The sequence below is a fragment of the Pleurodeles waltl genome, chromosome 11, assembly GCF_031143425.1.
Source record: "Pleurodeles waltl isolate 20211129_DDA chromosome 11, aPleWal1.hap1.20221129, whole genome shotgun sequence".
Classification (NCBI taxonomy): Eukaryota; Metazoa; Chordata; class Amphibia; order Caudata; family Salamandridae; genus Pleurodeles; species Pleurodeles waltl.
Window position 1 is genome coordinate 827,147,174 of NC_090450.1, and position 15,286 is coordinate 827,162,459.

At 42.4% G+C, this 15,286-nt stretch overlaps 1 protein-coding gene across 1 annotated transcript in view; it reads right to left on the reverse strand.

The window, feature by feature from the left end:
- HSCB (HscB mitochondrial iron-sulfur cluster cochaperone) overlaps window positions 1-14,495 on the reverse strand; it is a 52,484-nt gene extending 37,989 nt beyond the window's left edge. The window contains exons 1-2 of the mRNA XM_069214675.1: window positions 13,672-14,495; window positions 938-1,034 (exon numbers count right to left, since the gene is read on the reverse strand). Of these exons, the coding sequence (XP_069070776.1) occupies window positions 938-1,034; window positions 13,672-14,357 (783 nt within the window). The 5' untranslated portion in view covers window positions 14,358-14,495. The remainder of the gene's footprint in view (window positions 1-937; window positions 1,035-13,671) is intronic.
- Between the last annotated feature and the right edge of the window lie 791 nt (window positions 14,496-15,286).

Consider the following 15,286-nt stretch of genomic DNA (forward strand, 5'->3'; position numbering starts at 1 on the left):
ACAGTATTGTGGAGCGGAAGGTCAGAGAGTGGCGTGGCATAAAGGGGAGTGTCGTAGAGTGGAGTGGGACAGAGTGGAGTGCCATAGAGTGAAGTGTTGTAGAGTGGAGTGTTACAGTGTCATCGAGTGACAAAGTGAAGTGGCTAAGTGTGGACTGGAGTAAAGATGAGTATGCATGGCATTGGTAGTGCAGTGCCATTTCAGACAACACATTTTCAATTGAAATTACCATTACATTTGCACATACAGGTTTACTGATAAAATTATACTCCACACAAGCGATAATATGTGGAAATGTTATCACCTAGTGAATGGACTTGTTTTGATAGTTTTAAAATATTTGTTTCCACCACACTTCAGAAAAACATGTGCTTCACTTGTGCTTTCCTAAGTCTGATATATTCTGAAATACTTGCACAGTTCATTTACAGGCATTTAAATACTGTTGTGTGGTAGGGGAAAAAAAACAACAAAAAAACGTTCCTTTCCCACCCCAGTGTCCAGAAAGATATTTACATAAATCCTCTCACTTTAAAGTAAGCAAAGCAAAATAAAAGCCAAGCTCCCTCAGAAGACAGAGCCCGACATTTGACCTCTGTGCCTGAAAGCAAAGCAAACGTGACAAGATTAGAACAAAATTCAAAGACCTGTTTACAGAAAGGCATCCAATGTAGGCTGATGCAATGAACTGGCCACTTCAAAATGTTGTATTACATTTTCTTTTTTAACATGTCAGTTTATCTTTTTCAAACAGTTGCTGAAAATTAGATTCTCTCATATCGTGGTATGTAGCATTGTAAACTTCATGTTGTTTAGGACTTAATGTTAGATACTACCCATTAACTATGTTGTTGCTTCCAAAGTCTGAATAGTACTTTCGTAGAATGCTTTTATTAATGTGAATACAAAACAGTTATAATTATTTCTGCTCCTGTACCTGTGACTTTTGACTGAAATAATCTGGATGAAGGAACCGCTGAAGATTTCTGTACTGTTTTTGAAGCGTTCGGACATTAACCGTGAATGTTCTTTCACTAAAATGGGAAAGACAAAGTTGTTTGTCAACAGTTACATTCTGTATGAAGTTATTACTTGCTATCATTTAGGCAAAAAGAAAACATTTTGTAATCAAAATGCATATACTAAAATTAGGTATTCTTCAAGGTTTTATGTTTATTTGTACAAGCCCCAAGAAAGACAATTGTGTATAATCCCTCAGAGCAGATGACATATGCACAAACACTTAAAATAGGAGAACAAAATAAAAACAGTAACAACATGCAAAAAGATACACCACCAACCACAATAACTACAACTGATTGTGATGAATTACAAATGCTTGGGGAGACCCATGGGTAAGGGGACGTTAACATAGATATCTCTGGTTAATAAGTGCAGGAACATTGTCAGCAGATATGATAGACCAGACTCAGGCTAATCTGAAGCAGCAGGAAATTAATTCAACATTGAACTGTATTGCGGTATTCCTATTTCTTTGAGGAAATACTTGACGGCAGTGAAATATTAGAATATTTATTTTTTAAATATTTGGGGGATTTTTAACATGCTAAAGACTGGAAAATGAGTAGTAAATAAGGCTCCACAACTACATTTGATAAGGTTGCAGTTTGGTACATATTCTAGAACTGGATGACGCTTTTAATTTGTGGCCCCAACCTGAATCTTCTGTCACGCTTCCAATACCTGGTGCTCCAGGAGTGGGAGGTAGGGAGAACTCGAGAAGACTGTGGCCCCACTGTATTGCCAGAAGTTGTATCATCTGATGGGTTTTCATGAGAACTTTCTGAACTCTTTGAAATTTGACTACTTACTGTTGTATTCAGTCAGAGGGTACCAACAGGGTCTCAGAAGATGCCATTATACCTATACCAGTGGCTAGGAAAGTACAAATTTAATTGAAGTGGGTTTACTATTTTCTTTACAATCTTACACTTTTTAGGCCTACATGGCATAGCCTATGCTTGGGGCTTTCAGGCTCTGTTGACTGAAGTGGAGTGCTTTAAAAGAGGACACAGAATGTGCTCTTCTACCACAATTACACAACTACGACTTGGAACTGATGTACTCTGAAGGGCTTAAAGTGGCAGTTGTTAAGGCTATGGGCCTGATTTAGAGTTTGGCAGACGGGTTACTCCATCACAAATGTGACGGATATCACATCTGCTGTATTAAGATTTCCACAGGCTATAATGGACGGACTAACTCCCTCAGTCAAACCCTAAATCAGATTCTATGTCTCCTATGTCCTGAACCAATTCATCATGAAAAATCAAGATGCCATGTCTTCCTCCAGTTGCAGCCCCATGTGTGTTTGAGCCATCTCCAAACATAAGAAAACTTCGTAATCCAGATATGGTTAACAGGGACAGGATGTATCTGAAACCCCTTGCTGGGAAAGAGGGCCCTGGGGTTACTACTAATCATTCCAGTTTTTCACTATCTGGGTTTTCACTGGCAAATGGTAAAGGATCATCTCAACAGGGGTTTCAAGCTCGTACCTCCAAAACTTTAAGTCATACCTACAGCCTATCGCTCTTGTGGCCTCAAGAGTGTTCTTTGCCTTCCATCCTTTCGTGCTCTAGAACACAGTATTTCTCAACAGCCAAAGGGTGGGCTTCTGTGATTCTTAATGACCTCCTGCTGGGCTCACAAGTCTAGGTTGTCCATGCTCTGCCTTTAGTGAACAAGCTGGAAAGACCACTTCCTCTCTTGCCAACCACGCATCATTGGCAGGTACTTTCCCTCTCTCAGTTGTCTAGGTTTAATATGATGGCTTGTACACTGAATGGGAAGGGCTGCTGTATTAGAGGCGGACTTGGACAATGTAAGGACTTACATCAGTACAGATGCCCATCTCCCTCTTCAAGTCTATTCAAATCATTGGGAGATACGCGTGTAAGAAGTGTGAGCCTTGCCTCTTTCTCCTTTGGAATGTGGGCCCACGCAGATTCTTTATTTCTGATATAACAAGTCTGAGTTGGGTCCGACTCCTTTCTCTCTGCAGACCCTATGGAGGGACGGTTTCTGTGGATGGGTATGCCTCCATACTTCTTAGAGGGTTTGAGCTTGCCCATCCTTAGTTGTTGCTCGTCATATCCTCTTGTGCATCCAAGTTTGATGGGTGATTCTCTTGAGCTGGTAGGGGTGTTCCTTTTAATATTTCTGACCATAACGGTTGTGTTTCTGGCTGTCATTACTGAGGCTAGTCACATGGGAAATTGGGAAAGCTTTGCATAGCTCAGCTGATATGAGAACAAATGTAGGCTAGGGATCCAGCAATAAATTATGTTTTTTTTTTTTATCTTTTCATGTGTTTGCGGCCGAGAGTGCAGCATAAACCGCCTCTCCCGTGGACCCTGGATGTATAAGGCGAGCACTAGCTAGTGTACTATTCGTCAACCCCGATAGGCCCCTGTACTGCTCCCATCCCATTTTGAGGCCTGCATATCCCTATGAGTCCCCTGGGCTGGAATGGGGAAGGAGGAGCTGACACTTAAACCTGAATGGGCTGTGCCTGTCCTCACACAGTGCAGTCTTCAACCCCCTGGTGTGTGTCTGGGGCCACGCCTGGGCAAGGCAGGATCTTGTCAACAACAGAGACTTTCCTTTGTAGTTTGCCTACTTCAAAGGCAGAAAGGAGTATAAGTAGTGGACCCAAAACCCCAGACTTTTAGACTACTTATGGATCAAGAGGAATCTCTGTCAAGAAGAGCTGGAGGAGGAGTACTGCCCCTTTGCCTGCGAGTGTGCTTTGCTGGGTTGGCCTGCAGTTGCTGCTTCTGCATTTGAGGGGACAAAGACTGGACTTTGTTGTGTTTTCCTGTTTGTGAAGTGTCTCCAAGGGCTTGGACTGAGCTTGCCCCCTGTTCTGAAGTCTCAGGGCCATCAAAGACTTCCTATGTCAGCACCTGGACTCTCTTGTTGAGACTCCTACCCTGTGAAGTGGTGCCTAATCCAGTATCTGGGCCCTTGAAAGGAGAAGATGGTGGAACCAAGACTGAAATCCATTCACAGGAGCCATGTAGAAATTGACGCAGCACCTGCATTGCATCTGGAGAAAAAAAAAGAAAAAAAAAAGATGCAACACTTGTGTGCTGCTGCCAAAGAACGATCCATCACCCACGCAGCGAAGCTCTTCACCACCGTGTGCCGGAACTTTGCATGCATCGTCGTTGGGCGTCAGAACCACAGTGAACTTGCGTAGACCTAAGGTTACCCATCCGGAAATCGGCGCATCGCTCTTCTGCTGGAGAGAAATACGGCGCATTGCTTACCTGACTGGAGAAGAAACGATGCACAGCCTCACTTTTGAGTAAGGAATCTGTGCATCGCTGACTTTTCCAACGCACACTCACCCATGCTGCTTTATTTTTGATGCAAACCAGGTACTTTGTGTAAAAAAAAAAAAATGCTTTAAAAAACCCGCGTTCATTGATTTCTATGGATTAAGACTTTTTATTTTAAAAATTCATATCTTTGCGTGTGTATGTTGGATTTTTGTTGTTTTGGTCATTTTATTTAGATAAATACTGGCTATTTTTCTAAACTGGTATGGTGTCCCTTTTGTAGTGTTTTCACTGTATTCCTGTGTGTTGGTACAAATACTTTACACATTCCCTCTGAGATAAGCCTGACTGTTTGTGCCAAGCTACCAAGGGGGTGAGCAGTGGTTGTCTGAGGAGTGTAACTCGCTTACCCTGACTAGAGTGTGGGTCCCTGCCTGGACAGAGTGCAAACTGACTGCCAACCAGAGACCCCATTTGTAACACATGAGTGTATATCACATGTGCATACATCAAGCATTAACACATTTATATTTCTAATATATCACAGTTTACTCTCCTTGTACACATGAACCCTCAATGTGTCAAGTACACACAAACTCAAATACATTTTACACAGTGATTTCATGAGTTGAAAAAAATGTGTCCAGGAGAGTAAGCACAAAATGGGAGTACATCACATTTTTTCTCCTTGTCTACATAAATATTTAATGCTATCACTTTGGCGAGGAGGGGGAGATGCATTATCAAAATTGTTTCCACCTTAAGGATATAAATTACCATTCCTTATTGGTTCTTTTTGAAGTATTTATTTAAATTTCCCAAAGAGGAGAATCTCCTCCATACTCCTCTGAGTAAATGTTGCTGACGCATTTCTCCCTCAATCTGAGCAGGACATTGCATTCAGAAAGGTCATCATCAGGGAGTATATCCATTTGATCTGGACACTAAATCAAAAAGACGGTAATATAGTAAGTATAATATACTCTAATACCTTTTTTATTGCACACATTTTTTACGCTTCTTTTGTTACATACACACTTTATTGAGTAGGATTTTCAGTACTCTCCACATAATCTAAACAGAGAGGTACAAAGGTGTGAATCACAAGGTTGGTAAGGGCACTTAATCAAATAGACCATTATTATTCAGCACCTGTGAATGTTGTTTTAATGCACTTACCCAAGGCTAGTATGGTATTGCTTTTGAACCTGAAAGGAATAGACTTGTGTCTTTTATTAGTAACCTGCAATTATTTACATATGAGGCTACATGTCCAGCAGAAAGTTTAGTTGTCTCTCATGGATTAAATGAGTTCACCAGTTCCGTGTAGTCATCCAGAGCGTGTCTGCTCCATGTCGTGTTATAGGGATGCATGTAGTTGTAACAGAACTCATCGGATGTGATGGCATTTGTGGTGCCCATTGCCTCCCAAATTATAGCATTATAGGATGGAAGTTGTTTGCAAGCTAAGGGATGCTGAGAAACCTAGTCTCCAAGTGACGCATAGAGGAAAGTTGTTTCCTCGTATTTACAAAGAGAGTCATTTAACTGAAAAAGGGGAAGCTAAGCTGTATAGCATCATTCTGAATTAAAGTTTCACTAGTATCCTCACTTCCTTTATGTGGAGCCCCACTCAATTTGTATGGAAACTGTGGAACAAAAAGATCACTTTGACATCCAATAGAATAAAAATAGAATAAAAACTTGGCAGGGCATCTTTATGGGCATATTTATGAGACCAAAGATTTCACAGTTTTTCAGATAATATTGCTGATCTCAGACATTCAATTTAATCCTGTTTCAGACATCTGTAGTTTCATGATCATAAACGCCTGCTGTCTAAGTAGGGATGAGTCCCTGTATGAGTTCACTTGTACTTGTCGTAGTACTGTCCATTTTAAATCTGAGTCTGCATGATTATATTGCAGAAAATAATGACCAAGATAGCTGACATTGTACAGTCACACAATGAATGACTACATGGAACTGGTGAGCTCTTTTAATCCGTGAGCAACAACCAAACTTTCTGTTGTGTAAACCACAACAGGCTACTAATAAGAAACACAACTCTATTCTCTTTAGGTTGAAAAGTAATACCATACAGGCGTTAGATGAGCACATTAAAAATAATCTTCGCAGACTCTGGTTTATAATGGTCTATTTGATTAAGTGCCCTTACCAACCTAGGGCTACACAACTTTTTTCCCTAATCGGTTTAAATTATACAGAGAGCACTGAAAATCCTATTTTCCTAATAAATTGGGTATGTAACAAAATAAGCATAAAAAATGTGTGTAATCAAAAAGCTATTGGAGTATATTATACTTACACCTTACAATTGTCTTTTTGATTTAGGGTCTAGATAAAATGGATATACGCCCTGATTATGATCGCACTAAAAGTAATGCCCCGCCCAGACTCAGGTTGAAACGTGTCAGCGACATTTAATGACAGGAGTATTGAGGAGCTGCACCCTTTTGGGAAATTTAAATGAATCCTTCAAAAAGAACTGGTAATGCATGGAATATGTATATCCTTATGGTGGAAACAATATTACTAATGCATCTGCCCCACATCACTAATGGTATAGCATAGAGTGTTTATGTACACAAGGAGAAAAACAAGCAATGAAATAGGCCTCGCAATTACTCGAGTTGGAGCTATTGGCATTGTAAATGCATAACTGGGCTTTTTTTGCCACATTAATTGGTCAACCCTGCCGCATATTTTGATTCTTTCTGCCACATAATTCCAGTGGCCCTCCATATAAGTAAAGGGCTAGTAGGCCTTCTGGAATATTTTGTTAAACAAGGCCCTTAAAACACAAACTACTACCAGGTGCAAACATATTTACTTGGCAGTTGGCACAGGCAACATTGCCCGCGGGACAATGAATAAATAATTGTACTCCAAGAATGTGTGCTTACTGGATCACTGACCCATTACTGCAGTCTGGGAAGTCGAACAAAAACGCCCATGATTTTTCACACGCTTGAGGAGAGCCAACCTCACATGATACTAATGATCCTCACTCAGTCTTGAACTGAAATATTAGTTAGCAAATATTGACCATTGTACAGCATAATCAACTGGAAGCTCTCCTCAAAGTTAGTTTTATAAATATAGGCAAACACAGCTCAAGTTTCACAGACTCGAAAGTGTGTGTGTAGTTCATCTAGTCAGGATTCTGCTTTGTATTTGCAGCTTATCTCAAGTTATAAGAATAAAACTACAAGTCCCAGAATGCAAAGATGCAACAAACTAAATGAGCGAATCACGCATCGAACTAGGGAGCTGAACAACTCTACGAATACTACTTCAAAGGCTGGTTTCTATCTTGTATCACGATATAAAAATAAAAGTCCCAGAATTAATATGTGTGCTGCAAAGAACGTGTACTAGGCAGATCAGAGTACATATAATGTAAAACTGTCAAAGTAGTTCTGGTGATTATTTTAGAGAGAGAACGTACTTTGTCTAGTGGAAGCTTGGACTCATAAGGTACCGTAGAGGGTTATTATGCCTGCTGCAAAGAACGTGTACAAGGCAAATCACAAACTGCATGTAATGTAAAAATGTCAAAACAACTCTGTCAATTAATGTGCTTTCTGGACAGAGAACATACTTTCGTCAAGTGGAAGCTTGGAGTCATCATAAGGTAGTGTGCAGGGTTAGTATGCCTGCTGCTAAGAACGTGTACTAAGCAGATCAGAGTGCATATAATGCGAAAACAATACTGTTGATCAAGTTCTCGCTCTGAGCTTTGAAAGTGTCATGGCAGCCAAGAGAACACACTTTTGTCTAGTGGAAATTTGGAGTCATCATAACGTAGCGCACAGGGTTAATATGCCTGCTACAAATAACGTGTACTTAGCAGATCAGAGTGCATATAATGTAAAAAAAAATGATACCTCTGATCCAGTTCACGCTCTGAGCGCGCGCCATGGCAGCCACGAAGCGCAGACAAAAGAAAAAAGTAGTTTGGAAACGCTGAAGTATATCGGTAATCGTGCAATTATCCCTGTAACAGGGTTGGTGTCCAAGGCGGTAACCAAACCGCCCCAAGGCAGGACAAACGTAAAGCATTTACCAATGACATTGAGTGATTTTTGAAAGACAAGCCCATGAACGAATGAAGGTCATGGGCGTGGTTAAATGCCCACAATCCTTAAAACAGATCAAAGCACTTGCGCGCTCGACGTAGAAAATGTGATATACTCCACATCCAGTGCTTACTATCCTGCACTCATTTTTTTCAACACATGAAATCTATATCTGTAAATGTATATGGGTATTGTCATGTCTATACTTGACACATTCAGGGATCATGTTAACAAGGAGATTCAACTATGATATCTATATCTGTTAATGTTTGATGTATGTACATGATATGTAATGACGATACTTGGGCGTATAAGAGTTTCATTTGTTTTTTGTCTTTATACAGAAGCAACTTTTTGTGAGTGCTATACAGAATGCCATAATTAAATATCATTGATGTTTTGAAAAAGAAAGAGAAAAAATAAATAAAAGAAGGATTTCTTTTCTCGCCGCATGGCAAGCTGTGCGTCGTTTACGGCAGGCTGTGAGTCCATTTTCGGCGCACAAGGAGGTTCCTTGAAGAGATGAAGTCTTTTTGGCCTGCGACTCCAGAAAACATAAGCCATGCTCAAGCCAAGCCCTTCGAGAGCACTTCACAGCAATATCAGAGGCCAGCAAGGCAGCAGTCCTTCACAGCAAAGCAGTCCAGGTTAGTCCTTTGGGCAGCCAGGCAGTTCCTCTTGACAGGTTGCAGGATCTGGTCCAGAAGAGTCTGATTTGGTGGGGTCAGGGGCCCAGTTTATATACCCAAAAATGCCTTTGAAGTGGGGGAGACTTCAATGAGTGGTTTGGAAGTGCACATGGTCCCCTTTCAGTACAGGTTTGTCTGCCAGGGTCCCAGTAAGGGGTTTGGCAGTCAATTGTGTGAGGGCAGGCCACTAGCTTTTGAAATGTAAGTGTCAGCCCTACACCTTTCCAGCCCAGAAAGACCCATTCAGTATGCAGATGAGTGCAGGTGTGACTGAGTATCCTGTGTTTGTGTTTGTCTGGGTGAAATGCACAAGGGAGCTGTCAAACAGCTCAGCCAGATGTAGATTGGAGGCAGGATGTAAGGCACAGATGGATTTTAAGTGCAGAGAAACGCTCACTTTCTAAAAGTGGCATTTTTAAAAGAATAAGAAGAAGGAAAGTGCCACTGTTGGCATGGTTACCCTCCGCTTTTTGTCTAGTGTTGATGCCAACTTTGATTGACAGTGTACTGGGATCCTGCTAACCAGGCCCCAGCACCAGTGCTCTTTCCGAAAATCTGTAACTTTGTTTCCACAATTGGCACAGCCTTGGCACACAGTTAAGTCCCTTGTAAAAGGTACCCCTGGTACCAAGGACCCTGTGGCCATGGAAGGTCCCCAAGGGCTGCAGCATGTATTATGCCACCCTAGGTGGACCGCTCACCAAGCACATGTACACTGCCTTTCAGCTTGTGTGTGCTGGTGGGGAGAAAAAAACAAAGTCGACATGGCACCCCTCTAAGGGTGCCATGCCCACAAACCACTGCCAGTGGCATAGTTAAGTCACCCCTCTAGCAAGCCTTACAGCCCTAAGGCAGGGTGCAGTATACCACAGGTGATGGCATAGCTGCATGAGCAATGTGCTCCTACGGTGTCTAAGTTCATTCTTAGACACTGTAAATGCAGTGTAGCCAAACTGAGCATATGGTCTGTGAGTTTGTCATTACGAACTCCACAGCAGGAACTGCAACACCTGGTGGTGAGCCTCAAAGGCTCAAGCCTTGGATTACAGTACCCCAGGGCACTCCAGCTAGTGGAGTTGCCCGTCCCCTGGATAAAGCCCCAAGTTTTGGTGGCAAGTCCGGTGGGGAAATTAGGGAAAACAGTGAGGAGTGACCACCCCAGCCAGGACCACCCCTAAGGTGCCCAGAGCTGAGATGACCCCCTCCCTGCAGAATACTCCATCTTGATTTGGCGGGCAGGGACCACTAGGATTAGGTTTGTGCCCCCCTTCCCAAAGGGAGTGGGCACAAGGAGGGTGTTGCTACCCTTAGGGACAGTATCCATTGGCTACCGCCCTCTGACCCCTAAAACTAGGATTTAAGGGCGTCCCTGAACCTGCTCACCAGATTCCTGGCAACCTGACAAGAAGGACTGCTTAGCTGAAACCCCCAGCAGAGAAGAAGAAAGACGACAACTGATTTGGCCCCAGCCCTACCTGCCTGTCTCCTGCTTCAAAGAACCTGCAAAAAAGACAGTGACGCATCCAGTGGAACCAGCGACCTCTGCAAAGCTCCAGAGGACTGCCCTGCACCCAAAAGGACCAAGAACTCCTGTGAACAGCGGCCCTGCCCAAGAAGAAACCAACAACTAAGGACTCCAACCTCACTCCAAATGTGTGAGTCCTAACCACTCTGCACCTGATGCCCACAGCCCATGTCCAGGTGGCCCAACCAGCTAGAGAGGATCCCCAGGTGATTCCAAGCAAGTGCCCACCCTTGGTGACCTCTCCACCCCTCCAGACGATGCCTGCAGAGGGAATCCCGAGGACCTCCTGACCACGAAAGCTCCGGACGAAGATATCCGATGCCTATAAGGCCCACTGCACCCACAGCCCCGGGCCTTGAAGAAACCGACACCCGGCGCAGCAACGTTCAGCAGGCGGTCCTCCTCCCTGTCCAGCCTGTGGTTTGCCCGAGACAACCCCTTGGACCTCGCCTGCAGCATCTGAGTGACCCCCGGGGTTACCTCATAGAGAATCATTGGAGACCCGACATCTTTTTTGCTTCCGGCCGCCCCAGCGCCGCTGAGGGTGTATGTTTGGTGCTTACTTGTGCCCCCCGTGCTCCTCTATACCCCCTCCAGGACTGCCCTCCGAAGTCTCAGGTACTTACCTGCCTGTAGATCTGAAACTGAGTGCACCCAGTCTCCATAGGAGCCCATGTAAATTTTGCCTACACTTTGATCTCTGCAACCGGCCGGCCCAGTGTTGCTGGTGGTGGGTCAATGGGGTAAACTTGAACTTCAACCTGTGGACTTCCTAACCCCTGGAGACTGTAACTATAAGTGTTTTACTTACATGTAAAACGATCTAACTCTTCTTGCCCCCAGGAACGGTTTCTGACAATTGCAGTGTCCATTTTTAAAACACATTATTGCCAATATTTCAAAAACTGTATAATTTATCGATTTCAAACAATACTGTTGATACATCTTTGAAATACGAATCTATTGAAGTACTTACCTGCAACTTGAATCTTGTGGTTCTTAAAACAAATTAGGAAAATATATTTTTGCTATATAAAAACCATTGGTCTGGAGTTAAGTCATTGAGTGTGTGCTTCTACTATTGTTTGTGTGTGTGTGTGTGTGTGTGTGCGCACAACAAGTGCTTTGCACTACCCTCTGATAAGCCTACCACAAAAGAAGCATTAGTATTATCTACTTTAGCCTCTGGGTAACCTCTGCGCTCTGTGCACACTGTATCTCATTTTGATATAGTATATACAGAGAGCCAGCTTCCTACACAGTATAAAATCCAACTTCCTCCAATAAGCAGGATTTTGTATTACCATTCTGGCCATACTAAATACGACCTGGGTACCCCTTTCTGATCAGAATCTATCACTCAAACAGTATATGAGGGTAGCCCTAATGTTATCCTATGAAAGGAGCAGGCCTAACAGTAGTAGAAAACAAATTTAGGAATTCTCCACTACCAGGACACATAAAAAACACACACATGTACATGTCCTGCCTTTCACCTACATAGCACTCTGCCCTATGGGTTACCTAGGGCCTGCCTTAGAGGTGACATATGTAGAAAAAGGGGAGTTTAAAGCTTGGCAAGTACTTTTAAATGCCATGTTGAAATGGCAGTGAAACTGCACACACAGGCCTTGCAATGGCAGGCCTGAGACATGGTTAAAGGGCTACTTATGTGGGGGGCACAACCAGTGCTGCAGGGCCACTAGTAGCATTCAATCTACCGGCCCTGAGCACATGTAGTGCCTCTTCACTAGGTATTTACAAGTAGATCACATATACCAATTGGGTGTGAAGCAATGTTAACATGTTTAAGGGCCAGAGCATATGCACTTTAGCACTGATTGGCAGTGGTAAAGTGTGCAGAATCGTAAAACCAGCAAAAACTGTGTAAGAAAAGTGGCAGGGAGGCAGGCAAAAAGTTGGGGGATGACCACCCTAAGCCTGTCAGGTCTAACACTCACACTATGATAGCACTCTGACAAACTGTTAAGAACAGCCCCTGCCCCTCTTTCTTTGCAGCATTTAGCAATGGAAATATGACATCAGACTGAATGCAACTTAGAAAACATGGGCATGTGCATAAGAAGATACGAGTGAATGTAACAGAAGGCAAATAAGATACTGGAGAACTGTAGGTCTCTCAATAGCACACCAAAGTGAAATGCAGACTATTGGAATTACTAAAGAGTGAGGGAAAATAAAAAGTGAACAAAAAATGATGATCCTGTTGTATGAACATGTCATTAAAGATGGCAGAAAATTGAGACAGAGACACCCTGAAAGCAAAACAAAATGGAGGTTTTTTGGTACAAGGAGAATTAATAAAATCAGGAGCATCACAAAGTGGAGCCTATTTTTCTAATTTACAATTTATTTGTCCCTTTCAGGGAACCATTTGAGCAAGGTAAACACTGAGAGAATAAATACATTTGAGGGAAATAATTATGACTGTTAGAATGTAATATATTGTAAGGGATGAGGCAGATGTGGACAAACAAAATGTATTAACTCCACTTGCAGGACATTTCGCATGTTATCACACTGCACTTTTCAGGCACCCAAGATCTTAATACAATTATTATTTTAGGACAGCAAAAATGTTAGTTTGTTAGAACTATATTAGTTTCAGAAAAACTTTGATATCCTTAAATACATTACCCTTTAAAATCAGGTGACCAACCGACTTCTTATATTTTACATAATCGTTTGTATTGCGATGCTGTAGCTACTTTCCATTTTCTTACATGTTTGGGGCAATCTTTTAGAATTAAGATTTATAATTGTAACTCGTGGATGCTTGGATATAAGTAAGCCCAGTGTCTTAAGAAACTATTTTTTGACGGACATGTCAATATTATTATTTGTTCCGTTTTACGTTTCGCATGTCCTCCGTATGCTGCAGGCTGATTATTTCACCAGGTAACACTGACAACTAACTTCAATATTTTTTTTACAGTTGCTATTGTAATAATCAGACAACAAAAACTACGATGCGGAAATAAATTGCTAACAATTTGGCATTCGTTCAAACACATAAATGAACTCACCTGTTCATGATCTGAAAGTAATCCTTAGATGGGTCTGGAGGCTGAATGGCACTGCATGAGGGGCAGAAAAACAAGTCTATGTGCACATGTTTTTGACAGTTCCAGCATGTTCCGTCTGACTGGGACATGCTGTAAGTTCCCTTGGAGCCCATCTTTGATAGATAATGCGTGTGGCTATAAATAAACGCAGGATCGTGTGCGTTAATAGTTACAGCTCTGAAACGACGGATGAACTGGTGGCCCCCTAGGAAACAGGCATGCCTGGGTGTACGGCCACTCGTGAGCCGAGGGGTGCTCAGCCTCTCAGATCCAGTACCTTGGCTGGCAATGGGAAGATAGTGCTGATCGGCTGCAAGTCCAGTGGCTGAGCATAAAAAGATGTTCGGTCTCCAGTCCCCAAAGTCATGGTAGGCACTGGTGGTAGGAAGATGATGATGATGCCGAGCAGCCAACCGTTTACTTGTACTTAGAAGATAGGTGTTCAATCTCCAGGTAACAGCATCGTGGTTGTTAACAGTGACAATGGCGGCACTATGTCCGTGCCTAGAAGCCGCACATCCTAACGCACAGGGGCACTTTTCCAGAAGCGGTCTGTACTCACGGGCAAGCGCGGCACAGAGCGCCCTCAGTGTAAATCTCTCCAGTAGCATTACTATTCGTCTTATTGTGCTTCCGGTCTGAGGCATAAACGTAAGACCACATTGGGGGATCCCTCCACGTGACGCACAATCGCCGTCTATGAAAGGCGAAAGGAACCTAACTCAATAACGCTTGCGGCTTGAGCAGAAACATACCAAATCCAAAAAGAAACACGCAGCGGTCAAGATGTCTGTCTGTTTGAAATATGACCTGCTGGATCGGGTGACATTAACAACGCGTCCATATTTGAATAGTGCTGTCTCTGTCAACTTCAATATGATGGTAGATAAATATATATATTTTTCCAAACTATCCGAATATCACACAGGTTACTAGTAAATATTCTCATTTCATTATAAAACACGGAATAAAACTAATGAATGATTGGTAATTATTCTCTGATATTGTGAACTAATTGTGCTTTATGTTATTATCATTAGCTTACGTATTTTACAAAGTTGTTACAAGAGTTGACTTTCTAATCCTAAACCTGGACCACGTCCTCTTAACGAAGAACCCTACGTGAACAGCTGTACAACGAGTCTAATTTCAAGATGGATGTTAAATCCAACGAAATAAATTAAAATAAAAGTGCGGAATACGTTCCGCAACTAGTTTCAAGAAAGTCGCCACATGGCGGCCATGTTGAATTGTGCACTTCAGCTTACAAGGTGCCATATGTAGGATCAGCTTTGTCACAAATAGTTTAGTGTATCTTTTTTTAAGTAATAACCAAATATACTTTATTAGGTGAAAATTGAACTCCTATGTTAACAGAGTAGAATAGCTCATTTGAAATTTGCGGCAGCTTCTAACAGCAACGAGTCGTCGTTGTTCATACGTCGACGCCGCATTTCACTACAATGTAAGAAGTAACACTTCTCGCACGATAACCGACAGCCTCGAGCCGATTTGTGGTATGCTGGGTTGAAATAAACAACACTCATCAAAAACTTTCGTATCGAGGAATGCCTGT